Source organism: Myxocyprinus asiaticus, chromosome 21 (assembly GCF_019703515.2).
Source record: "Myxocyprinus asiaticus isolate MX2 ecotype Aquarium Trade chromosome 21, UBuf_Myxa_2, whole genome shotgun sequence".
In the NCBI taxonomy this organism is placed as follows: Eukaryota; Metazoa; Chordata; class Actinopteri; order Cypriniformes; family Catostomidae; genus Myxocyprinus; species Myxocyprinus asiaticus.
The window spans coordinates 14,788,186-14,815,431 of record NC_059364.1 but is presented as its reverse complement, the minus strand read 5'-3'; the positions used below and the strand labels follow the sequence as shown (position 1 = coordinate 14,815,431).

At 36.0% G+C, this 27,246-nt stretch overlaps 1 protein-coding gene across 2 annotated transcripts in view; it reads left to right on the top strand.

Moving 5' to 3' along the window:
• LOC127412386 (ADP-ribose glycohydrolase MACROD1-like) overlaps positions 1-27,246 on the top strand; it is an 817,662-nt gene that overhangs the window by 581,834 nt on the left and 208,582 nt on the right. For both annotated transcript variants that reach the window (XM_051648695.1, XM_051648696.1), the window contains exon 8: positions 19,471-19,544. In XM_051648695.1, coding sequence (XP_051504655.1) covers positions 19,471-19,544 — 74 coding nt within the window. The remainder of the gene's footprint in view (positions 1-19,470; positions 19,545-27,246) is intronic.

Genomic DNA, 27,246 nt, shown 5'->3' with positions numbered 1-27,246 from the left:
GCACAGATAACTTAGTGTATGTAAAGTTCTGACCCACTAGAATTGTGATATAGTCAATTAAATGTGAAACAATCTGTCTGTAAACAATTGTTGGAAAAATTATTCATGACATGCACAAAGCAGATGTCCTAAACGACTTGCCAAAACTATAGTTTGCTAATATGAAATATGTGGAGTGGTTTAAAAATGAGTTTTAATGACTTTAATCTAAGTTTATGTAAACTTCTGACTTCAGCTGTAAATATTAGTTTAGAAATATGTGTAACCCAAGTAAGGTACTTAAAAGTAATTGCCTTAGTTAAAGTCAGTAACTGTAATCTGATTTTAAGAATTTAAAATGTAACATGTTACACTGCTTGTTTTGACTAAAAAGTAATTAGATTGCAGTAACTAATTAACTTATCAGATTATATCCAACACTGGTAATAATCGTGACAGGCCTATAAATAATTATTATCACAAACAACTGGAAATGTCATGGAAAAGTAATTTGTTTTAAAGGTGTGGGAAAACGAAACTCTAAAAATATAGTAATTATTTCCCAAAAAGTGTATGTGTTCATTTCTAGAGGTGATAATTGTTGCCATTCCCCCTGGTACTAACACTGAACGCTTTCCATCAATGTGAATAAGCAAACCAAGCGAGAGAAGCTCAATCCATGTGGCTACAACAGCAGATTATCCAGCCACATGCATTCTGATTGAACATGAAGTGCTGTCACTCACAGTCAACTAGAGCTGACATCCTATCTCTCTTTCACGCTGCATCATGGAAGCTGAGGTCCAGGCTGACAGATGATCGGGGTACAGAGGGTAGGGCATAAAGGGGCTGTTCTGTGGGGCTGGAAACGTGGACAGCAGGCAGGTAGAAAAATGAGGCCTCACTCCCAGCTGACAGTCCAATTCCTCAGCCCAGACCATTAGCACAGGTGGAGTTTTCACACACATGGCATATCGAAGGAGATGCCACCCATAAACAAACTGGTGCCTACCGCCAGCAGAGGGGCTGGATAGTATGATAGAGGTTATTAAGTCCGACGCTCATAGCCTATCAATCAATGCCACGAGAGACGGGTTAAAACAGGTTATTTCTTTTTCAGAGCGGATGGCAAGGGCGGGTGGATCTACTGTATCTGTGTCTTACATAGTGCGGACACAGGCACAGCACAGAGATGGACAAAGGTTGCATCATCCTTTACTCTGGCTTTATCTATTAATTACTCCCCACCCCTGCATATGCATTTGGCTCAGTGCATTTATCAGGGGTTGGGGGGCATGCTGCGAGGCAATCGTCTGTGTTCTGCGACTGCTGTCGAGTCCTTGAATAACATAACGTGAGAAAGGGCAGCCAATGGATTTTCTGGTCCCCCCTTAGTGTAAGATGGTGCCCCCTAGGTAGTTGGTGCCCTACGCAGACTGCGTAATATGTGTATAGGGAGATATCAGGCGATCAGTGAATGGTTTGTGGGCATTCCATGGGCTTGCTTGTCTGAGGTTGAGACTATTCCAGATCTGACAACTTAAAGGTGCTCTTCAAAACTTCTGTGTCTCAGATCCAATAGCCTTGAAACCCTCAGGTTAATTCCTCCATTATTATTTTAGCTCAGAGAGAGAGAAAGAGAGAGATAGAGAGAGAGAGAGAAGGAGAGTCAAAAAGGAGAGAACTGCAATTACATTTTAACCATCTGGGCATCTTAACTGCCTCCGTCTTATGGCACTGTCACAATCTGTCATGATATATCCAGGCCCACTTTCAGATAAGCAACAAAGAGAAAATGATTTAGATGGCAATTCGTCTTTCACTGAAGCCAAAGGAGAGAGATCTCTATCTGTGCCTGTGAGGTTTAACCATCCAACGACTTCATATTAGATGGCCTTAACTACTATGTACTTAACCATTTGATACCATGTACTTATTATGTACATAAAGGTTGTTCCATTTTAATTACATTTAAAGTACTTGCATTTAATTAAGTTGATAGTTATACTGTAAACTTTACCCCTAACCCAACCATTACCCCAAAACCTAACTCTATCCCCTAATCCTAACCCTACCCTTACTCTTAAACCTACCCGTACCTCAACCTCAGTAGCAGCAAATGTGGGAATTTTGCAGAATAACATGTAGTTACACAGTAAATACATAGTCTTGTATGTATTTAATATTAGTACATAGTAGTTAAGGCTACTAATATAAAGTGTGACCGACGGGGCTGTCTTACATCAAAATGTTTCACTCATTTGACTATTGTCATCACCATTTGATGAGAGCTCTTTATTGCCTCATAATCCAGCTCAATGTTGTTGTTTTTTTTTTAATTTTTTTTTTTTTACTTGAAGCATTGATCACCATATCAAGGTCTAGCAATTTAGGCCTTGTGTACACAGTTATAAGGCATGATTTATTATTTATTTTTCCAGAGATAAGACTTTTGTAAGGCATTGTGGAGAAAAAAATAACAGACAGTTTTTGCCTTTGGTCCAGTGATACTGTGTTATGTTAAAGGATCTACAGAGTGCAATAAGGAGATATATATATATATATATATATATATATATATATATATATATATATATATATATATATATATATCCCCAATATGTCTAAGTCATGAATCAAATCAACCAGATGGATCGCAAAATTACAAACTTTTGAAGCAGAAATTTGGAAGTATTTGGACATCAGAAAGAGTATCAAGGTAAAAGACTGTTTCTGTAGCATCTTTTAATAAGGGAATGAACCACAATCCTATAAAGCATTGCACATAATGTAATCAAATAAAAAACAATGGTACATGCATAATAATAATAAATAATTCTAAAAAAAAAATTATAGGCATTGATTATAAGTATACAAATTATTTATTTAAATGTATTGTGAATTATTGAGATAGACATATATATATATATATATATATATATATATACAGGTGCATCTCAATGAATTAGAATGTCGTGGAAAAGTTCATTTATTTCAGTAATTCAACTCAAATTGTGAAACTCGTGTATTAAATAAATTCAATGCACACAGACTGAACTAGTTTAAGTCTTTGGTTCTTTTAACTGTGATGATTTTGGCTCACATTTAACAAAAACCCACCAATTCACTATCTCAAAAAATTAGAATATGGTGACATGCCAATCAGCTAATCAACTCAAAACACCTGCAAAGGTTTCCTGAGCCTTCAAAATGGTCTCTCAGTTTGGTTCACTAGGCTACACAATCATGGGGAAGACTGCTAATCTGACAGTTGTCCAGAAGACAATCATTGACACCCTTCACAAGGAGGGTAAGCCACAAACATTCATTGCCAACGAAGCTGGCTGTTCACAGGGTGCTGTATCCAAGCATGTTAACAGAAAGTTGAGTGGAAGGAAAAAGTGTGGAAGAAAAAGATGCACAACCAACCGAAAGAACCGCAGCCTTATGAGGATTGTCAAGCAAAATCGATTCAAGAATTTGGGTGAACTTTACAAGGAATGGACTGAGGCTGGGGTCAAGGCATCAAGAGCCACCACACACAGACGTGTCAAGGAATTTGGCTACAGTTGTCGTATTCCTCTTGTTAAGCCACTCCTGAACCACAGACAATGTCAGAGGCGTCTTACCTGGGCTAAGGAGAAGAAGAACTGGACTGTTGTCCAGTGGTCCAAAGTCCTCTTTTCAGATGAGAGCAAGTTTTGTATTTCATTTGGAAACCAAGGTCCTAGAGTCTGGAGGAAGGGTGGAGAAGCTCATAGCCCAAGCTGCTTGAAGTCCAGTGTTAAGTTTCCACAGTCTGTGATGATTTGGGTTGCAATGTCATCTGCTGGTGTTGGTCCATTGTGTTTTTTGAAAACCAAAGTCACTGCACACATTTACCAAGACATTTTGGAGCACTTCATGCTTCCTTCTGCTGACCAGCTTTTTAAAGATGCTGATTTCATTTTCCAGCAGGATTTGGCAGCTGCCCACACTGCCAAAAGCACCAAAAGTTGGTTAAATGACCATGGTGTTGGTGTGCTTGACTGGCCAGCAAACTCACCAGACCTGAACCCCATAGAGAATCTATGGGGTATTGTCAAGAGGAAAATGAGAAACAAGAGACCAAAAAATGCAGATGAGCTGAAGGCCACTGTCAAAGAAACCTGGGCTTCCATACCACCTCAGCAGTGCCACAAACTGATCACCTCCATGCCACGCCGAAATGAGGCAGTAATTAAAGCAAAAGGAGCCCCTACCAAGTATTGAGTACATATACAGTAAATTAACATACTTTCCAGAAGGCCAACAATTCACTAAAAATGTTTTTTTTATTGGTCTTATGATGTATTCTAATTTTTTGAGATAGTGAATTGGTGGGTTTTTGTTAAATGTGAGCCAAAATCATCACAATTAAAAGAACCAAAGACTTAAACTACTTCAGTCTGTGTGCATTGAATTTATTTAATACACGAGTTTCACAATTTGAGTTGAATTACTGAAATAAATGAACTTTTCCACAACATTCTAATTTATTGAGATGCACCTGTATATATATATATATAGACATATATATATATTGGCCAAACATTTTGGAACCCTTTGTAAGTAAGAGCAAAGAAGGCTGTGAAAAATGTCTTTATAGAAATTCTTATGAGTAAAATATATCTGAAGTACACTATCGGTCAAAAGTTTGAAACACTTGACTGAAATGTTTCTCATGATCTTAAAAATCTTTTGATCTGAAGGTATATGCTTGAATATTTGAAATTAGTTTTGTAGACAAAAATATAATTGTGCCACCATATTAATTTATTTAATTATAAAACTAAAATGTAATAAAAAAAAAAAAAAAAAGTTTTTGAAATTGATGACTTGGACCAAATAATAAAGATAAGCAGCCAATAAGTGCCCAACATAGATGGGAACTTCTTCAATACTGTTTAAAAAGCATCCCAGGGTGATACCTCAAGAAGATGGTTGAGAAAATGTCAAGAGTACATTTCTGCAAATTCTAGGCAAAGGGTGACTACTTGGAAGATGCTAAAATATAACACAGTTTTGATTTATTTTGGATGTTGTTTAGTCACAACATAATTCCCATAGTTCCATTTATGTCATTCCATAGTTTTGATGACTTACTATTATTCTAAAATGTGAAAAAAAAAAAAAAAATACATATATATATATATATATATATTTAAAGAATGAATAAGTGTTTCAAAACTTTTGACCGGTAGTGCATATTCCCATTCATATTTTACTTTTATTTAGTACACCTGGGTGACTAGGAAAATGAAATTGTTCAGCCATGACTTCCTGTTTCACAGGGGTATAAACATGAGGTAGCACACAAGTCATATTCCATTAGTCATCCATCACAATGGGTAAGACCAAAGAATAAAGTTATGATGAGCGGCAAAAGCTTGTTGTGCTTCACAAAATGGGAAGTGGCTCTTTGAAAACAGCTAAAGCATTGAAAATACCCATATCCACCATCAGGGCAATAATTAAGAAGTTCCAATCAACTGGAGATGTTACGAATCGGCCTAGAAGAAGACATGCGTCTATATTGTCTCCACGCATGGTGAGGAGGATGGTTCGAGTGGCCAAAAAGTCTCCACGGATCACAGCTGGACAATTGCAGAAATTAGTTGGGCCTTGGGGTCAGAAAGTCTCCAAAACCACAATCAGACATCACCTACATCACCACAAGTTGTTTGGGAGGGTTTAAAAAAAAAAAAAGCCTCTGCTCTCATCCAACAACAAACTCAAGCATCTTCAGTTTGCCAGACACTACTGGATCTTCAAATGGGACAGAGTTCTATGGTCAGATGAATCAAAAGTAGAGCTTTTTGGCAGCAAACACCAGAGATGGTTTTGGCACACACAGAGAGGAAGCCATATGGAAAAGTACCTCATGCCCACAGTTAAATATGGTGGTTGATCTTTAACGTTGTGGGGCTGTTTTTATGCCAGAGTTCCTGGATATCTTGTTCAAATACATGGCATCATGGACTCTTATCAAATTCCAACAGATAAAAAATAAGAACCTAACTGCCTCTGACAGGAAGCTTAAAATGGGCCCTGGTTGGATCTTCCAGCAGGACCAGAATCCAAAACAAACATTAAAATCAACACAAAAATTGTTCACTGACCACAAAATCAAGGTTCTGCCATGACCATCCCAGTCCTCTGACCTGAACCCCATAGGAAATGTGTGGGTTGAAATGAAGAGAAGAGTCCACCAGTGTGGACCTTGGAATTTGAAGGATCTGGAGAGATTATGTTTGGAGGAATGGTCTCAGATCCTTTGGTAAATGGAGGTTTCACAAAGTATTGAATAAAAGGGTGCCAATAATTGTGGCACACCTATATTTGAGAATGTCTTTTTTTTTTTTTTTTTTTTTTTGATAAAACTTGTTTTGTGTTTGTAATTGTTTGATATACATTAGATGATGGATTTTTGTTAATATTTTCAATGAAAGATCAAAAGGATACACAATAAAGAGCTTGTGGTTGGTGTGTGTTAAAAGGTTTATACATTATTGGTAAAAATCAATTTCTCTATGGAGAGAAAGAATGGGGGTCTTATTTCAGGAACATTTCTGTTGTGCTCTGTTAACATATCATAGCCAAATGTCAGATGTTGACTCATTTGACATTAAATCTTTCATGATGCATTAGTCTATTTTTACTTCACATGTGGTTAAAAAGATAGAAAGCACACTTTAGTAGCTAAGATGTCATTCTAGTTTAACAAGATAGCACTCTATTAAATGCACACCATTTACCTCTAACCCTGAACTTCTTTCACAACGTGTCATTTTCCTTTTTCTCTCCTTACTCCTGAACTATATTTACCTTGTCACTCAGCTGGACTAGAGGTGTGTTGACTGTCAGGTTTTTAACCCACAATTCTGGCAAAGGCAGATATGTAGCAATAATCCAGATAATGCATCCTTATGGCTTTTCTGGATCGTTTGGGGTCAGCCGGCTAGGTGTCTTCACTTTGCGATTCTCTGTCCATCTCAGCAGTGGATTAGGGCCGAAACCCTTATCTCATTACCTTGATATTGTGCAGGTTGCACTCTTAGAATAGCCATGTATTTAAAGTCTTAGGTTTGAACTGGGGGGAGGAAGAATGAACACAGGCTTAGGGAAGGATTCTTTTGTGATAGTCGCACATTGACGTGGGGTTAACTCTGCACAAGCAGGGAAAAGCAAATCTTCACATTGCATCTAGAGAAAGGGTGGAGAAAGTTTTCTGTTGTACACTTTGATGGTTTTATCAATGCCAAGATATATTTTGAGGGCAGAGGACATATTTTGAATATTGCATTCGTTTTAGAAGAATCTGAATCAAGTCTATGACAACAAGATTTTATATTTTAGCCGAGTTGAAATGTTGCGGTCTGAATTGAATGTGACATGAGAAAAAGTCTAGGTACAGTGAAATAATAAATTGGCGACATTAAATTATATTGTGTCAATGTCCGTGCTGGTTGCACACTACAACAAATTGAGTGTGACGTTGTTCAGCTATAGCTATAGTTTTGTCTGATATGTAAACAAATTGTCTTTTGAGTTATTTTAATGGCTTGGTCAAGACGTTTCACAAATCAGTTGTTGAATCAGAGGTGAACTCAGTAGTTATCAGCCTGAATCATACAAATAGGCTGAATAGGTCAGACAACCAGACAGCTCACTGGAAGTGATAGCAATGTCACTCACTGAACCTCAAGTCATTATGTTCAGTCATGTTAGACTCTAAATCAGGGGTAGTCAATAGGCGGACTCCGGTCCGGATCCGGACCGAAGGACACTTCAATCCGGACTGAGATCTAAATATATGTGCTAGTTATCTGACATCTGGCTAAGTGATTATGTAACCATTAGTGTATACACGCACGAAGCTGGAATAGCGCATTCAGCACTAGAGATAAATATTTCTCTCTAGAGCTGGAATAAAGTGCATCCAGCGCTACATGCTTATTTCTGCTCTCCGTGCATTGCCTCTCTCCCAGCTATAGACATGAGGTGCCGCAGGAAGCCTGATTTACTGTACGTAGTTTCAGGCATGGTTATTTTAACAATAGTAGCGGAGACCCCGCTACAGATACTGCCGTCTTTCGCTTAAACACACTGTAGAAAACAAAAATGAAGCAGAATGAAACTATCTTCATCTGTCTGATATGTGATTCAGACAGTTCAGCTAAGCCAAGTTTTTGTCAGGACGTTTTTCTATCTAAATTTAGCTTCATTAATCAGCATGTTAGGAGCCTTTTTTTAATTTGTATTATTATTATTAATCAGAGATGTCATCATGGCATGGGTGGCAAGGAAAGCATATTTATGCTTAAATTAAGCAAACAGTATTTTAATGCTTCACTGTTGTTATGTAAATTGTTTGTTTGTTTGTTAGTAGATTAACACTTTTAAGGAAAATATAAAAATGGTCAATTTAGAATTTTACATTTTTTATAAATTTTCGCACAGGGTACACCCCTGAACCCTCATAAAGTATTTTTTATCGGTCAAAAGGCCTTCTATGTCCCATGCACATACTGTATATTCTGAATGTAAAAATATGTAAACACAAAAACTGGACTGCTGTCATTCAGTTTCAAAACAAACTGTTGATCTTATTTTTCTTTTTTCATTTATTTTTCATATCCAAGTGCCCTTGACTGATGAAGTCTTGATTAAATATTTTAATCCTTTTGTAGAAGATCCCTCAGACCCCACTAGCTGTCTCTGTACCCCCAATGTCCTCATTCCTGACCAGTTTTAAAGAGACTATTTTGACTGTTATTATTATTATTTCTTTACAAAGTACTGTTGCTGCCAACGTGGCAATTTATGAAAAAAAAAACACAAAAAAAAACAGGACATTCTAAATAAATGTGCTAAGTTTCTATGTTGTTTGGCAACCTTAAACACCCCACAGTTAAGTGGTTTTCACATGACTCGTGTCGGGCCATCAACGCTCTGCTCAAAGCCAATGTCAAGCTCGCTTTGCCCTCCACATGACAAGAATTGCAGAAAGCACCACAGTGGGGCAATTTTACAACTTTGCCAGACAAGAAAGCGGGAAGTGTGCACAGTAAACATTGAAAATGTTTCAGTATATTAACATGAATTTAGACTTAGAAGAGGAAAAATTCCTGGCAATTGCTCTAAGAGTTCAAGAGCTGATGTCTCTAGATCCTCGGAAACTAAGGTAAATATGTATGAATAAAAATAATAAGATATTCAATACCTCTTCATAAAGTTGGAGAGTTTTTATTTTTATTTTTTATATATATTTATTGTTGCTTCGTACTCTAAAAGACATAATTAGTGAGGTAAAAACCTATGAAAATCACTAAAGTGTTAAGTTGGACCTGTCATTGGAAAAATAAACTTACATGTATGCAAATTGCCCAGTGATCATTGGCTGATGCTTCGAAAGGTCAGAATTTACATGGTCAAAGTTGAAATAGCTTGATCTTTGAGCACCACGTTACAACGCTTGACATAAGCTCAATGCGCCGTTGGAGGTAACACTAAAGCTGACACTTTTTATCCCATAGATTTCAATATATTCGACATTGATGATATGAGTCATGTGGAAGCCCCTTTAGGCTAATGAACTGTTTTAATTGGCAGAAGAATTATTCTGATTATTAATATTAATAAATTATATTATTTATTGAACATTGTGGGTTTTATCATTCTATTGCAGGCATTTTATAAAAGCTATAATTCACAATAGGTGATCCTTTACATTGATTTTAAGCATGTGCTGTGCCTAAGAACTCAGTTTATCCTTGGTAAAATCAATGTAACATGGCATCTCATGTTTATTGCTTTAATTTGCACTCTTTAAAAGCAACGTTAAAATGCAATTTAAAGCTCTGTGGTACTTCTGATACTGGTTGCGCACATGGCAAAAATTTAGTGAATTATATATTTTAGCGTGAAAAATAAACATGCAAAAAAGTAGTTTAGCATGTTGTTAGTCCTAACTGAGTCAGTGTTGTGCTGCAAAAAAGAATCATGTAGGAAACACTGTATTTCTGTATGTGTCTCTGTGTGATGACATGGTTTATTGAAAAGTAAAGGTTAGGAGTAATTTTAGCATGTGGGGCAAAATTGTCACAACCATTACATATGGTTTTTCAAGGTCACACACTGACAGGCCTTATTTTGCATATGTGTCTCTCCATTCATTTTAGATGTGGGTCATACAGTATATCTCTTTTTATCCCTCTCTTATTCCCTATGTTTTGTCCGGACACACAAGCATTATTCTTTAGGCTCTCCGGCTTGTCTTCTGCAGTACTGTTTCTTTCTCAGAATATTCAATAAGACATCTATCAGTGTGTGTCTGTTCCTGAAGCTCCTTCTACCAGCTGACATGTTCTTCCTTTTACACTTTTATGACCTCTATACTTGCAGCTCGAGCTGGACAGATGTCATAATAATTTAGCTGGACATCACCTTCATCACCATCTCACCTATCAGTCAAATCTTGACAGTGTCAAAGTTCTAAAATCCTTCCTGATCTCACAGATTCCAGCCCAGCTCTTTGGCTTGTTTGTTGGTTACAGCATGGTGCAAAAGTTCTAAAGATTAAAGACTGACTTCTACCAGTGTCTCTCTCTCTGCAGTTATCAGATATCTGTGTTGCCCAAAGTTGTTGTCTTATCAGTCAAAGTCAAAGTTCATATAAATATAACTTTATTAGGGAATAACATCTGGCTATGTTGGTAGATAGCTCAGTTACTTTGTTGATAGGTAGTCGGAAGGGCTCAGATTAAGTTTCTGAAACAGCAGAAGGAGATCATTAAAGTTCATTATTATTTTTGAATGGTGCTTTCATGTAGAAAATCATTTTATAACTTAAAGAAAGTTAATTAGTTGATTCTGGCTTTAGAATAAACAAAAATATCAGGTTTACTTCTAATGAAACAGCATAAAGCAGCATTAAAATCATGAATGAAATTGTTTGATTAGATGTAGATGAATACACCACTTACTGTATAGACAATAACCAAATGTTTGAATCATCCACCAAATTATAATTTGCTCTGTGTACAATTGGTTGAGTTAAAAAATAAAATTACTTCAGTAAATTAGCCAGGGAGCTAAAACTCTTTGGGGAAATTTGTCAAAATCAATTACTCATTACCAATTGGTATGATTTTGGTTTTTTTGGTATTTAGATAAAATGTAAAAAATCAGTTGATAAACTAAGCTGCAGTCTGTTTCCTTTTTGTATTCGCCAATCTCTGCATTGCATTATGAACAGCATAGCACTAGTTAGTGTATATTGGTTCTACAGTATAAATTAGAATGCATTATGGATATTAAGCAGTGAACTTTATTGGAAAATTATTTGGACAACTCAAAATGACTGACCCTATTTAGAGGCCGTTTCTGTCTATTCCATCTGTTTCTGTTTGTATTTTAAGTAGAGATAATCTTCTAAAAACAGTATCAAGTTGCCACACCTAGAACATTTATTGGCATTTAATATTTCATAGTGACCATGAATATATATATATATATATATATATATATATATATATATATATATATATATATATACACACACACACACACACACACACACACACACACTACTGGTCAAAAGTTTTGAAACACTTACTCATTCTTTATTATATATATATATATTTTTTTTCTTCACATTTAGAATAATAGTAAAGTCATCAAAACTATGGAATAACATAAATGGAACTATGGGAATTATGTTGTGACTAAACAACATCCAAAATAAATCAAAACTGTGTTATATTTTAGCATCTTCAAAGTAGTCACCCTTTGCCTAGAATTTGCAGACATGTACTCTTGACATTTTCTCAACCAACTTCTTGAGGTATCACCCTGGGATGCTTTTTAAACAGTATTGAAGGAGTTCCCATCTATGTTGGGCACTTATTGGCTGCTTTTCTTTATTATTTGGTCCAAGTCATCAATTTCAAAAACTTTTTCTTTTTTTATAAAATTTTAGTTTAGGTGTTGTTACACGTGGTCTGCCACTGCGAAGATGATCAGCTGTCCTTCCTGTCTCCCTGTAGCAGTGTCTTAGGCTTCTCACAGTACGGACATTGAAATTTATTGCCTTGGCCACATCTGCAGTCCTCATGCCTCCATGCAGCATGCCTAAGGCACGTTCATGCAGATGAGCAGGGACCCTGGGCATCTTTCTTTTGGTATTTTTCAGAGTCAGTAGAAAGGTCTCTTTAGTGTCCTAAGTTTTTATAACTGTGACCTTAATTGCCTACCGTCTGTACGCTGTTAGTGTCTTAACGACCGTTCCACAGCTGTATGTTCATTAATTGTTTATGGTTCATTGAACAAGCATGGAACACATTGTTTAAACCCTTACAATAAAGATCTGTAAAGTTATTTGGATTTTTACAAAATTATCTTTAAAATACAGTGTCCTGAAAAAGGGACGTTTCTTTTTTTGCTGAGTGTATATATATATATATATATATATATATATATATATATATATATATATATATATATATATATATTATATTATTATTATTATTATTATTATTATTATTATTTTATTTTTTTTTTTTTCATATGACAATTGCATTATGTAGTAGTGTGTGTTTGCACAAGGTACACGTTTTTAGATTTTCTTAAGACTGTTTGAATCATTCACGTCACTTCAACGAGGGTCAGACTATTGTTATTACAATTACATTTTAATCACATATTATATTGCTGTTCCTAAAGTTACTAGTCAATTGGCAAGTGTAATTTTTGACCCTCACTATATCCAACCAGGAACCGGAACTTATATAATACTCTTGAGATATTCTGTAACCTTGCTCTATTTCGTCCCTCAGAATTGCATTTTCATTTGTTGTGTGCTCTCACTGTTAAAGAAATTTTTATTTTTTATTTTTTATTTTTTTCTCCTGCAAGACATGTAAAGTTTTCTTTATGATTATTTGATTGCACATGCTGAGATGTTTTAAATCTCACAGTGGTTTTGTGTGCATTTTGTGTGATTGCTATGCATAGAGTTTATACTTGACTGCATTTTTATATCTTTCAAATTTCCCCTCTTTGCAGCATATTTACTGAAGCATACACATTTACATTGTTTTCCAAAACTTCTGAGTCCAAATATCTGATGCAAACCCACTGAAAATCCCTCATATTCAGGGTTTTCTTGTTGTAGCTTGAGATGTTTGTCGAATGAATAGGGAGAGGGCATCTCACATGCATGCATGCAACATGTTAAGCAGTCAGAAGAGAGATGGGCGATCAGAGAGACCTCTCAGTGAGGTCTGACGGTTAACTCTGTTAACGCTGACCTTGAATGCACCTTCCTCTTTACAGGCAGACATAACATGGGTTTCTCTCTGTTTCCTCTCTCTCTTTCCATGTTTCTTTTTTTAATTCACTCTGTATAATTAATAACCATGAATCACAAATCAATTCACATTTTAAACAGAAATACACTGATGACGTGATGCGTACAAGAGTACGCGGCCTCTAATGACATATTTTTTCCCTCAAGATATTGTGATACTGTATGCATCAGCGTTCTCTTAAGGGGGCATTAGTGTAGCCTTCATGAAAAGAGTTCAAAGCATTTCATGTATGTTCATTTTCAAAATGCCAGTGTTGTACAGATGAGTTCCTCTTTACTTGAGCTTTGTTCCAAAATCTAGTGAATTGCCTCAACTGCCTACTGCCTATATAGCAGCTGCCTCCTAAAGGCCGATTTATACTTCAGCGTCAAACCTACAGCCAGGAATGCCATGAACACAAGCGGAGTGATACACACAGTAAAGTGTCTCAGTGCTGATGTTGTGAGCTATCAGCACTCTCTGAACGCCTCTCATCCAATTAGATTCGAGGAACGGAACTTACTTTTATATAATATGGAAACAAACAATAGCCTATATTGCCTTCTAAAGGCAATTTTAGTATTGTCTAATAATTTCTTGTCTGCCACAATAATACTGTATAATGCATTATTACATAATCTGTTTTATAATTGTTGAATATAATTGCTAATCATTATTTAATCATTATGTATTGAATTATTGCTATTTGTTGTCCTGATTCAGCAAATATTGATATATGTGATTAATTGCAATTGATTTGATTGAATAATTAATTAGTATATCATATAATTAATATGATTAAAATTGTAATCGATTTACAGCCATAGTTTAAATGTTTATATATTTAATATGTTTTATACATGTTTAAATAATTGTAAGTAGTTTATAATTTTTTCAAAATATTTGCATATTTTGTTAAAGTTTGGTCTGTAACAGTTTGATACTTGTTTTTGCCATTTCGCACATTATCGTCATCTTAAATTTTAGAAGCATATCAAATGTGAAATTGGACATTTTTCCATTTTACTCTTTTTAATAACTATTAAAATCTCTTCATCAGTTATTGGACAGATTAACGCCTTATTGTGTTGACTTGAAACTGTAGGGAGGTTTAAAGACTTTGATTTTATTTGCATCCAAGTACAATGACTCTGGCTTATAAAGGGTCTGGTAATAGTTCCTAAAGCATAATATTATTTCCAGCTTTCCCTTCCATTCTGCTGAGTTTTTATCCCTTATGTTCATTATAACAAATTGTTCTATTTGGAAAAATGTCCAGGAAATTATGTATTTACAAATTAATTTGATAAAGAATTTCATGATTTATTGTCCCCAATTCTGGTTTAAGTTTTTAATTGGATCGTAGAAAAAGGGTAGTGGCCACAGACATGGAACTCTTCTATTATATCAGTAATACTAAAAGAATGAGGAGATCCCACACAGTGTTCGTCCTACAGAACAATATCTCTTGTAAATGTAGATCAAAAGTTGTTTACATCAATAATAGTTACAAGACTTGCTAACATAATACCAACAATAATTATGAAAAATCGTTTATTGTTTAATAATGTGCAACAAACATTTAATCTTATCGATTATGCAACAAAAACTAAGCAACAGATGTTAATAATGACTGTAGAGGCTGAAAAGGCATTTGACAGGGTGCTATGGCCCTTTATTTGTGAAACATGCAAAGCATTTAGTTTTTATCAGAAGTTTATTAAATTAAAGAAATATACAATCAACCAAATGAAAGAGTGAGGGCCAATGGAACTCTCTCAGGGAAATTTGAATTAAAGAGGGGGACAAGGCAAGGGGACCACTTGTCACCTCAGATATTTGCTTTATGTATACACTATCGGTCAAAAGTTTTGAAACACTTACTCTTTATTGTAATTTTTTAAACTATTATTAGAATAATAGTAAAGTCATCAAAACTATGGAATAACATAAATGGAACTATGGGAATTATGTTGTGACTAAACAAAATCCAAAATAAATCAAAACTGTGTTATATTTTAGCATCTTCAAAGTAGTCACCCTTTGCCTAGAATTTGCAGACATGTACTCTTGACATTTTCTCTACCAACGTCTTGAGGTATCACCCTGGGATGCTTTTTAAACAGTACTGAAGGAGTTCCCATCTATGTTGGGCACTTATTGGCTGCTTTTCTTTATTATTTGGTCCAAGTCACCAATTTCAAAAATGTTTTTTTTTTTTAGTATTATTATTAAATTTTAGTTTTATAATGAAATTAATTAATATGGTGGCACAATTATATTTTTGTCTACAAAACTAATTTCAAACATTTAAGCATATGCCTTCAGATCAAAAGATTTTTAAGATCATGAGAAACATTTCAGTCAAGTGTTTCAAAACTTTTGACCAGTAGTGTAGAGCTTTAGCACTAAGTATACAAATTAATTCTAGGGTGAAAGGTCTTAAATTCGAGGATGAAGAGCATAAACTTGTATTGTATGCAGATGATGCCATATTGTTTTTAACAGAAGTAGAAACTTCACTACCTGCAGTGTTAGAGGAGATAGATCTGTATGGACTTTGTCTGGATATAAATTAAACTTGAATAAGATAGAAGCTATGGAAATACGGGACAAATTATAAAAGGGTTTTTAGTGGGACTGGGTACCTCAGTGGTAAAAGACGCTGGCTACCACCCCTGGAGTTCGCTAGTTCGAATCCCAGGGCGTGCTGAGTGACTCCAGCCAGGTCTCCTAAGCAACCAAATTGGCCCAGTTGCTAGGGAGGGTAGTCACATGGGGTAACCTCCTCGTGGTCACTATAATGTGGTTCGTTCCGGTGGGACACGTGGTGAGTTGAGCGTGGATGGCATGAAGCCTCCACACGCGCTGTGTCTCCGTGGCAACGCGCTCAACACGCCACGTGATAAGATGCGCGGGTTGACGGTCTCAGACGCGGATAACCTATAGATTAAGTGGAATCGAACAGAAATAAGGTACTTGGGAGTGATCATTCCAAACTATTTAGATCATTTGTATAAGTGTAATTATGGCATATTAGAAAATACTTTTTTTTTTTTTTTTGGTGGAACATATTATCATTGTCCTTATTTGAGAAAATAAATACAATAAAAATTTTTGTTCTCCCAAGATTTTTATTTTTGTTTCAAAATCTACCTGTATATATATACATTTGAACAGTTTTAAACATTTGCATAGTCTCTTTAGAAAGTCTATTTAAGATGAAGGGAAACCAAGAGTAAAACTTAAGATCTTACAATAAAGTAAAGGAATGGGTGGATTGCTTATCCCCAGTTTGGTGAATTACTATTATTGCATCACAGATTAAGCCAATCTTGAATTGGAAGCATAATGATAACAATTCAAAGTGGAATGTATGGAGACTGAGTCAGTTGATTCAATTAGTACATTTATATTTTATATGAAAAAGAAAAAAATGGGTAATATATTTTACTGTATAGGTGAAACTTTTAAATGTTGGAGAAGAATTTGTAAAGTAATAAATATTAAGGATCAAGAGATAGTTTGCTTAAGAGAAATAGCATGGGATCCAGACTTTGCACCAAATGACTTTGATGAAGTTTTTAAGGTTTGGCCTAGTAAAGGACTTGTAAGATACTGTCAAATCTCTCATGAAAGAGGAATACAGACATTTGAGAACATGGTACAAAAATATTCATTATCTAGAAAACTATTTTATAGAAACATATAAGAAGCTATTTGAAAGATGAAATCAAAATAAAAAATTTGACGATATTCACCCCCTTTTGTGGTACATGATTAAAGCAAGTAAAACTAACAAATTAGAACATTTAATAGGATAAATATATACAAAATTTCAAGAAACTATTGATGAGAAATTACTTAAAATTAAAGTAAAATGGGAATTAGAATTAGATTTAAAAAAAATAACAGATGGGGACTGGAAACAAAGTTTTAAAGAGGTATTTATAACTACGCAATCTCTATTCTGGCAAGAATATGCTTGGAAAATGAATATGAGATATTTTATAACACCAGAAATATCATCTAAATATAACCAGTTATCCTCAGGATGTTGGAGAGGGTGTGGTGAGCTCAAGGCTCATCATACACACACATTTTTATTATTATTTTTTTTGTATTCTTGCTCAAAAATAAAAGTATTCTGGACAGAAGTCATTCAGACAATACAACAAACTTTTAAGAAATCAAACATAATAAAAGTGCAAAATATAGTTTTAGGTATATGTCCTACGGTTCTTAATAGAGATGTGTTATATTTATTTAGAATATTAAGAATTACAGCACTTAAAGCAATAACAAGACTTTGGAGAGGACAAGAAACCCCTGTCTTAAAATATTGGCTGGAGTTAGTTTTTAATATTCATTCTATGGAGATGATAACATATGAAATTAATGATAAAAGAAAGATTTTTGAAAAAAGATGGTCACCATTCAAATTCATGAATAAGTAGGAAGATAAGAAAGTAAATAATTAATAGACAGAATTATTTTCATACAGCTCCCTTTTTTTGTATTTTTTATGTTTGTATATATGTGTTTATATACTACGTTTTTGTATTATATATTATGTTAATGTATTATGTGTATAGGTGGATGATATACTGTATACATGAACTTATTTGCTTAATTATTAATTTATTGTTTTTTTTCATTAATTGAAGTTTATTTATTATTTTTATTTATTTATTTTTTTCAGTTTGAAAAGTGTATTGGTGGTGGAGACAATTGTTAACACACAAAAAAAGAAGATAAAGTGAAAAATAATGGTGTATTTATAAAAGGAATGTTAATACAATGCAATAAGAAATGAATTGCATGGAAAAACACAATAAAGTATTTAAAAAAAAATTAAACTGACTAAAATTAAGGAATATGTCATGATGAATATTTTATTATTATTTTATTTTTTTTAATTAAAGGACCTTTTTGTCAAAAAAAAAATAATAAAATAAAATACTAAATAAAAAGATTTGTTAAAATTAACAATGTTCTGTTGTTATCATCATATAAATTGTTGCAGTTTTGGAAGTGACTGTTGTATTACCTTGCAAAGGCAAAACAAAATAACCACATTTCTTAAATTTGAGTTATCAGATAAATCTGTTTTTTTAGCCCACAATCTGTCCTGTTATATGTTCAGATTCAGAGTGTGAAAATTCCACAGTGTGAGAATTCCAGAAATTGCTAAATGCTCTCTTTAGAATTTAAATAACTTTTAAGTCATTTTTCCGTGGAAATATAGTTTCAGTGATGCCATTGTTACCACGTTATTGACGTTGTTGGGTACTGAATTCCCCACACACACACACACAAAGAGCGATAATTTAGTGTCAGGCTGCTGAGGTGAAACAGACAGTGAAAACATCTCTTCGGCCATTCTGAAGCTATGTGTTAATTACATCTCCAATCACCCGGGCATCTGAGCGCTGAGATGGGTCTTCGGCTGAGATGGGTGCATCTGTTGACTTGCAAGTCAACAGATGCACCCATGCTTACTGTTACCCTTTTCTCTCTTTCAGCAATATTAAATATTAATCTCCTCCAACCTATTTATTCTCAGTCAATATACTGTGTAAACACAGAGGCTGGTTTCCCATCTCGGCTCAGACTGAGGTGATTAATATAGCAGTTAGTGGCATCATCTTTTACATTCACTGGTCAATGTGTCATTACTTTTTCATTGGTGGCGACCCCATCACCTGCTAGACAGCAGAACAATGTTAACGATCATGTCAAAGCTGCTTTATGGATCTGTTAATTTACAAGGAATTGGCAAGTCATAGTGATGAATGTGGCAAAAGGTTGTAATAGACCATGTTTGGGGAAGTTATATGGGATTGTAGAAAGATTTATGTCAATTACGTTAACGCGGAGGTGCTGGGTTTGTAAAAAAGTGGGTGGTTTTTGGACATACGAATAGTGATAGTGTTAGATCTTGGATTTGTGTGCAATCTCAACAGATTGTTGTTTGTAGTAACTGTTGAAAATGTGGTGAGATTTGAGCAGCAAACAGCCATATGGTGATGTTTGCGTGAGTGTTAAAGTGTGAGTACATATGCTTGGCTTACTCTGTGGCATGAATTCAAAACAGAATCCTTCTCTTCTCCCTACACAGGTTTTCCCAATGAGCCGGCAGCAGAAATTGCCCTGAGAACTGTGAGGGACTGGATTTTGAGCAACAGAGATGAGGTAGGAGCTGTTGCTGTCTTCAAAATGGTGCACTTAATATGAGGTCTTTCCTTGTCAACTCAACCAGAGGTCCTCAGCTCAAAATTTGATTTTTGATATTGTTCTATTGGTTAAAAAAAATACATAAATGATGAGTAGAACCAAAACATTAAATGCAATGGATCAATATTTACAATGTAATACATTTTTGACAAGGAGCAAGGCGTAGCCGAGCCGTGAGGATGTACGCCCAGCGCTGAATTGTCCTAATCAGCCGGGAGGGGGATAAAGACGAGTTGGAGGCACCAGTTTGAGAGAGAGAGAGAGACAGGGAGAGAGAGAGACAGACAGACAAACAGACAGACAGACACGCGGCCACTGTGTCTGTGTGTTTAAGTTGATTTATGTCATTAAAAGATTCGTTGACTGCTCAGCCAGTTCCCACCTCCTCATTGCCCATCCTTACCCATTTCAACATTATTTAGTAGAGGGAGTCAAACTGAATTTTCACCTATGATTTGGACATTATTGTTTCACATTGTTGTTTTCATGTGAATATACAATATAAAGGTGCATTTCTAGTTTCAACAGAACTGAAAAACAAACTACAGACCTTTGTTTTGTTGGACAAGAAACTCTAGCTTCAGACCAAGTGACCCACATTTGGTTTTTGACCAATGAGAATGGATAAAATTTAACAATGTATGCATGTAACCACACTGAAAGCCCCATATGAAGATATCAAAAGGAAGGTTTGTTCTGAACTAGAATTTTAAAGGACATTAAGATATCTTTAATAGGGTTGGGTACCAATCACCGGTTCTTGTCCAAAACTGGTTCCATTTCTTTAAATACTGGAACCATGTGATTTTCATGACTTACGGTTCTGTTAACAGTTGTTGTATGTGCATTTTTGCACCGAAACAGATCAAACACTGTACTACAATACTCTGAAAGTGTTACCTGCAGCGATTTTTGGAGTCATATCTTAGGCATTAATGCAACAACGGGTGATTAAGTCAACTTATTTTAGTGATAGATCTACCTATCTCTGTATAAAATAATGTCATTGTTACCTTTTAAATGTTTTATTTTTTTTTAACCTGTAACTTTACTCCAAATAACTGGTGAAAATTGTCATTTTGATCCCTCTCTACAAAATAATCAATAATTCACTAACTAGTGATCCATGGCATTTAATATTTTGGCTTTTATCATCATTTATGTTTATTTTTCTTCAGAAAAGTATTAACAAAATCAAACATTTATGCTAGAGAAGTTTCTAAAATTAGGTTGATTTGACATGGGATTACCTTGTGGACTTGCGTTCTAAACTCCGGTCTTGGAGGCCCAGCGTTCTGAAGAGTTTAGTTCCAACCCTAATTAAACACACTCGGATGTAATTTTGAAGTAGTCGTGGAGACCTTAATTAGTGTGTTCAGGTGTGTTTGATTAGGGTTGGAGATAAACTTTGGTGTACAGTGGCCCTCTATGACTGGAGTTAAATCCCCTTTGCTGCAACTTTGTGCCCTCAATGCACACTTTTGCTGAACCAAGACTGGTGCAGACTCCACAGCAGACTACTACCTGACAGCCCATGCAGCAAAATGTAGACTCGGATGAGGACCACAAGGTCTCAGAGTGGTATTTTGGACAGGGCCTTCAATGCCGCTTGTCCTGGAGAGCACCTTGTTTGGAGGTCAGATATTTTAAATGGCAAATACTTATGAAGAAGAGTAAATGTTGGAACCACAGTCCATTTCCCTGATGAAAAATCAATTAAAGCTCATAGCCCTTCCAGGAGGAAAATGTGAAGTGGCAACTGCTCTCTGCAATTGCCATTTTTGTCTCTTTCTCTGTCTATCTATACCTCTTAGTGACGTCCAGTTAGGACGTTTCAAGAATGTAAAAAACAAACAACGGAATTCGAATTAAAACAAAGTCTCTTTTTCAAGCTAAGTTAGTCCATTCGGCGGACGTTTTGGAATGTTCTTGGGCAGTTTTGGCAGCTATTTTTGTAAACAAGTGGCATGAAAATGCAGCTCCTGTCTACTTGGATGGGGAAAGACCGAAATCTTCAAAATGGCTTGTCAAGATTATGATAAAAGAACATATTTCAAATAAGCAGTAAAATCTGACAACTCTGTGCGGCTTCACTCGAGCAGTCCCTGGGCCTTGGCACTTGAGGGGAATAGCAGCCCGGCATCCTGGCCCGTCGGCCGTGACTCGTGCTCCAACTCCTGCTGGGGTTCCGGGGTGCGGCTTCTGTAACTCGCACCGCACACTCCCCACTCCATTCCTGGACCTATAAAGACACCAGCAGGTAGAGACCTCCCGAGGAGAGGCGCACTTGGTGTTTAAAGGCAGCGGTGATGAGGCTCTTCATTGGGATCACGTTTTGTATCTAAAAGGTGATTGGCTATTTTAACTGTAAGCGGGTTGACCGTTGGTTGCTGTTGGGCATTCCAATTTCTCCCATTCATTTTATTAGAAGTGGCCCGTCTCTGCTAAATAGTCCCTGACAAGCAGGAAATGTTCATGGAAAAATGATATTTCTTGACATTACCAACAAACAGTCCTTGAAATGGTCTCTATGGGGGTCATTTAACCACTTTAAAAGACTTGTTAACATTGTGCTTAGGATACACAACTTTGGGATTCAAATTGCACTTGCTGCAAAACATTAATGAACTGCCTGGTTGTATATCTGTGAGAGCAAGTCTAAACCAAAAGCTACAAATGAGAGGATTTCTTGTGAAAACCCAAACCCAGCAATTCCACACGCCTGACTTGATCATCTACGCAGCTTGTTACCTTCACACGCATTGAATTAGAATGCAGTTCAGCTTGAGGAAGGTCCTTACATGGTCTGTTAGCTGTTTTAAATGGGTATGCACTGCAAGCATCAACATGAACCAAGAAACAGAGAGTGAATAAAAGTGTGAATAAAACTCAATCAAAATATATTTGTAGATGAATTAATTATGGTGCTGTTTAAAGAGTGAATGCACAAATGTCTAGTGAAGTTGACAGGTAGATGTGCTGATTAAGTGTTTGACTGAAAGATTGTGGATATGACATATTTATAGGATATTAATCTTGGTGGACTAGATTTGCTACACTGCTGCTGCTGCAGAGCAAGTATGGAGGCTACTCCTAGAACATACACTGAGATGCTGATTTCAGCATGTGGACATGTTGCTTCTGCACAATTATACAAAAAACAAGATATGCTGCATCAAGCATGCATGACAAGTTGGAGCACATTTAGATATAAATACAATGCCACTTAGCAGATATAGACAAGTGAAGCACAGTGCGGTGCAGTGAAACTGGCTTACTTGCAAACTGAGCAAATTTTAATTAATTGCAATAACCCAATAATTTAGCAATCTAAAACTGTAATATGTGTTTTGGTGATTTTAATGAATTTTTCTGTTGTGAGTATGGCAAGTTATTGGCACCGTTGTTTAAGGTAGTGCTTCTCAACCAGGATCCGTAGACCCCTAGACTTATATATGGAATAAACAGTATTGCATTGAGAGTTCACAATGTTTGCAAACACATGCTTTAATTTTCAGAATCTGCAAACATTTGTACACAGAGTATTAGAACGACTGACCATAGGAGACTGAAAGCCACACCCCATCATACTCTAGGTTTGAAAGGAAATGGATACCATAAGATTACTGTAGGTAAACTTCCGTAGGATTGACAGAAGTAATGTGAAGGGAGCACCTTCATTCTTTAATAAGGAATATGCGGTGTAGCATGTAAACAAGAATTTGAATAACATAGTTCTACAATCAACCTTGTAACTGTAGTTGCACACTCACACAGAAAAACATACAAACACAACTTTGTGGATACAGCTCTACTTCTGCAAATGGTCCTTTCCAAACCATACATTTGTAGACTGATTTTTGCTATGCAGATTATGGTACTGTACTACATAATTTTATTTAACAGAGAAAGATACAGAATTGTATTGTTGTGTTATATGTAGATGTGGCTTCTGTGAGCAAAATTCCTGTAAGACCCAGTCAGCTCTCCATCAGGAGTCATATCTCCTCTAAACTTCATGCTGGTAGTTAAAACTCCTGCTTGTTAAAGCGAGAGATCTTGTGATAGGAATAAAATGGAGGTCTCCCCTCAGATCTTACACAGAATATTTAAAAATTCATCTCACTCCCCTCCGGTTAGAGTGAGTCAGGAAGAGAGAGATGAGCTGGATGAATGTCTGGCCTGAAAACCTCTACTGGGGCTCTAAAACTGTCCGGGACCTGAACAATGAAAAACTGTGAGAAGATGAGTGCAGAATAGGAGTGCTTGAACATGTCACTAGATCCATTTCAAATCACCACTTTTTTGTACCCACAGGCTTTTAAAAATTATATTATTTTCTATTCCATTCTATTGTACTGCACTGCACTGGACCACTCTATTCTGTTCTGTTCTGTTCTACTGTAGTGTAGTGTTCTATTCTATTCTATTGTAGTCTATTCTTCTGCACTGTACCATTCTGCTATGTTCCATTCTATTCTATTCTATTATTTTCTGTTTTATTCTACTACAATATGTTCACTAAATTTCATTGAACCTGTACTGCACTGCACTGCACTGCACTGGACCATTATTCTACTACAATATGTTCACTAAATTTCATTGAACCTGGTCAAAAATCTGTTTTATATCTGGAAACCAGCACTTTATTTTAAGGACTTTCAATTTTTCATTTTCTCAATGGCATCCTAGAATAAACACTTGAAATCCCCCTGTAAAGGGTCATTTGCTGTGCTGATACAATTTCTGTCCATAACAGTGAGGATGCCATTATGTGTTTGGCATGCGAGAGGTGCATTAGTTTGTCAAGAGCATCAGTGGACTTAAGTGCATGTATGCACTGTACTGTTAACATCACAATAATGTGCATTAGCTTGGCCTTGTAGATTAGGGCCTGGGCTCTTAGCCACCTTAAGATGCCTCCACTTACATGTATAATATATCATAGTACAGCCGTGCCGCAGCACCTCACATGCCGACAATTGTGATTGATGACTGAAAGTTAACCTTCGCGGGCCAGGGTGTGTGTTCACTATACCGCATTGGGGAAGAATAATGGACATGGGACTTTCTAAGGCAGGCCTGCAGAGCGAGGAGGTGGGGGAAAGGACAGTGTGTTTGAAGGATTATTTTTGTATTATTATTAGTATTATTATTATTATTATTCATGCAAGTCATTTTAGAATGTATAATTAAATTTAGTCAAAAATGCCTGGGCTTTACTTTCCATTTATGAAACAGTCAAGTTGGTTTTCTAAAGGTGGGGTATTCCCATTATATAAAGGTGCACACAATGTTTTCCGCTTTAAAAAGTTTACATAAAGAAATTAATTGTTCTATTAAAAATTGTTTAAAGTTATTTACTTTCATATGAGTTAGATAAATATATAGATAGGGAGAGAGAGAAAGACAGACAGAGAGTCTGAGTGAGAGAGAGAGAAATAGAGATGGATAGCAAACTCAAAAAGGAGCCATAACAATACGTACACGCGCCTCTACTTTAAAGATGGACGCTAGTGGTCCTGGTTTTAGGGTCACACTTACTCCAGAGGTTATTCTTGGAATATGCGATTGACTAGCTCTGTGTTTATCCTCTGGTCCAGCTCCCCATGACCCTGATAGATTTACAGAGAGCTCCACAGAAGGCGTTTATGTCCTGCGTGAAATCATTCTGAAAAACCAAGCAGTGCGTGTTTCTTTCTATTGTGGTAAAGCTGAGCAGAAGCAGACAGCCTAAGTAGATCTTCTGTTGCACTGCAGGGTCCAGCTCTGTCATGATCTCTCACATCTGAGGGCATCAAAGCAGGAAGTCATGCTTTGATCTGCTCTTATAACTCTGGACGACACTTCACCCCCCTTTTCTCGATGTTTTTCTCATCAGACTATGACAGACTATGGCAGCCGTGCCCCAACAAGCAGAATGAATCAGTTAGAGTAACAGTCCTGTTTTCAGACATTTGATAAACTGTATAGCTCTCTCCTTCTGTCATTTATTGCCAGCTATCAACACATTTGCTGTTTTGTTACTTTTGTTACCTTTTTTTATACTAAGAATTTATACTACCAGTCAAAAGTTACTTACTTATTCTTTATGATTGATATTTTCCACATAATAGAATTAAAGCTATATTACACAAATTGAAATATGAGGCTGATGTACAGTAGTGATCAAAAATCAAATAAAACATAGCTATTTTATATTTTTCGCTTCTTCATAGTAGTCAGCCTTTGTCTAAATTACAGATCTACATACTCTGGGCATTCTCTCAATCAACTTCATGATGTATCCACCTGAGATGCTTTTTAAACAGTTTTGAAAGAGGTCCCATGTACTTTATGCTGGACACTTGTTGGCTGCTTTTCAATAGCCAGTCCTAGTCAATATACTTTAATAAAATATTGGCACATTTTATATTTGGCTACACAACTAAGTTCAAGCATTTAAGCATAAGCATATACTGTAGATCATGAGAAATATAAATTCAGTCTAAACGTTTTACTGATATTCAAAATATTCAAAATATGAAAGTGGTTTGCCACTAATGCAGGCTGTTGGTTTTGATTACCATTAATTTCCATCTTTATATTTCCTTGAAAAATCCTTTCCAATATATGCACATTTATTCATAGTGTAATGCATCACTGCCGGCAGGGGTGCTGCTACCCATTTACAGGGGTGTATGCAATATCAACTTGGTGCCCCACTAACATTGGTGCCCCCTTAACGTTTCAGGACGTGGGAGTCCTTCTTGAACATTTTGCCAGTTTTGTAGCACCCCTGTGCATTGCAATTGCTGCATATTTGTTTTTATGTCACTGACTACCTGCATACAATACTGGTAGAAAACAGTCCCATCTTAGATAGAAAAAAGCTTCTTGTAATTGTGCCAGCCTGTTCCACTGGCTTGAAAACTCCGCTCAAATCACGGCCGCTGATTTTCCACTGCATCAGCCACCTCCAGTCATCTGTTCGCTTTATATCCCATTTTCACATCTAATTTGATGTAATTCAGACCTACACTGCTTTAATCTGCCGGTGAAAAATGCAGTGTGACACTTTATTTGGCTGCTGTCTCGCCATTTGCCACCAGTAGACAGTTTAATATAAAGTCTCAGACCCCTGTCCAGACGGCCCCGTATCACCACGCGGCTCTGACACATGAAACAGATTGTGGAGATTCCCTCCTAATAAAACCTCGACTGAACCAGGGATCCGTGCCGTGCTCAAAGAAACTAAGCGTTACTAAGCGACACCATTCTTTCTAAACTCTGTGGCTTTTTAAGGATTTGATAGTATTTCCTACTAGTTTTTATTTTTGTTTATTTTATGTTTATTTTATGCCATCTGTCATTTAAGGGATGCAGGTAATAAATGCAATAGAAACAAATGTCTGTTGTGATGGGCGATTTGCTATCTGAATGGTAAATACAGCATCATCCCAAGTTCTCTTGGGACTTTGGCAGGTAAAGCTGTTATGTGACATTAGGGAGACATTTATTGTCATTTCAGTGAGAAAGACACATGAGAATGCTGCCTAGAGAATAGGGCAGAATGGCTTTCCATTTTGGCTATTCCAAACAAACATATAAATATGAGCTATAATCATCATGACGCTGAAGTGCAGTTAAATTTAGCAATAAAAAAGAAAGATGCAGCTAA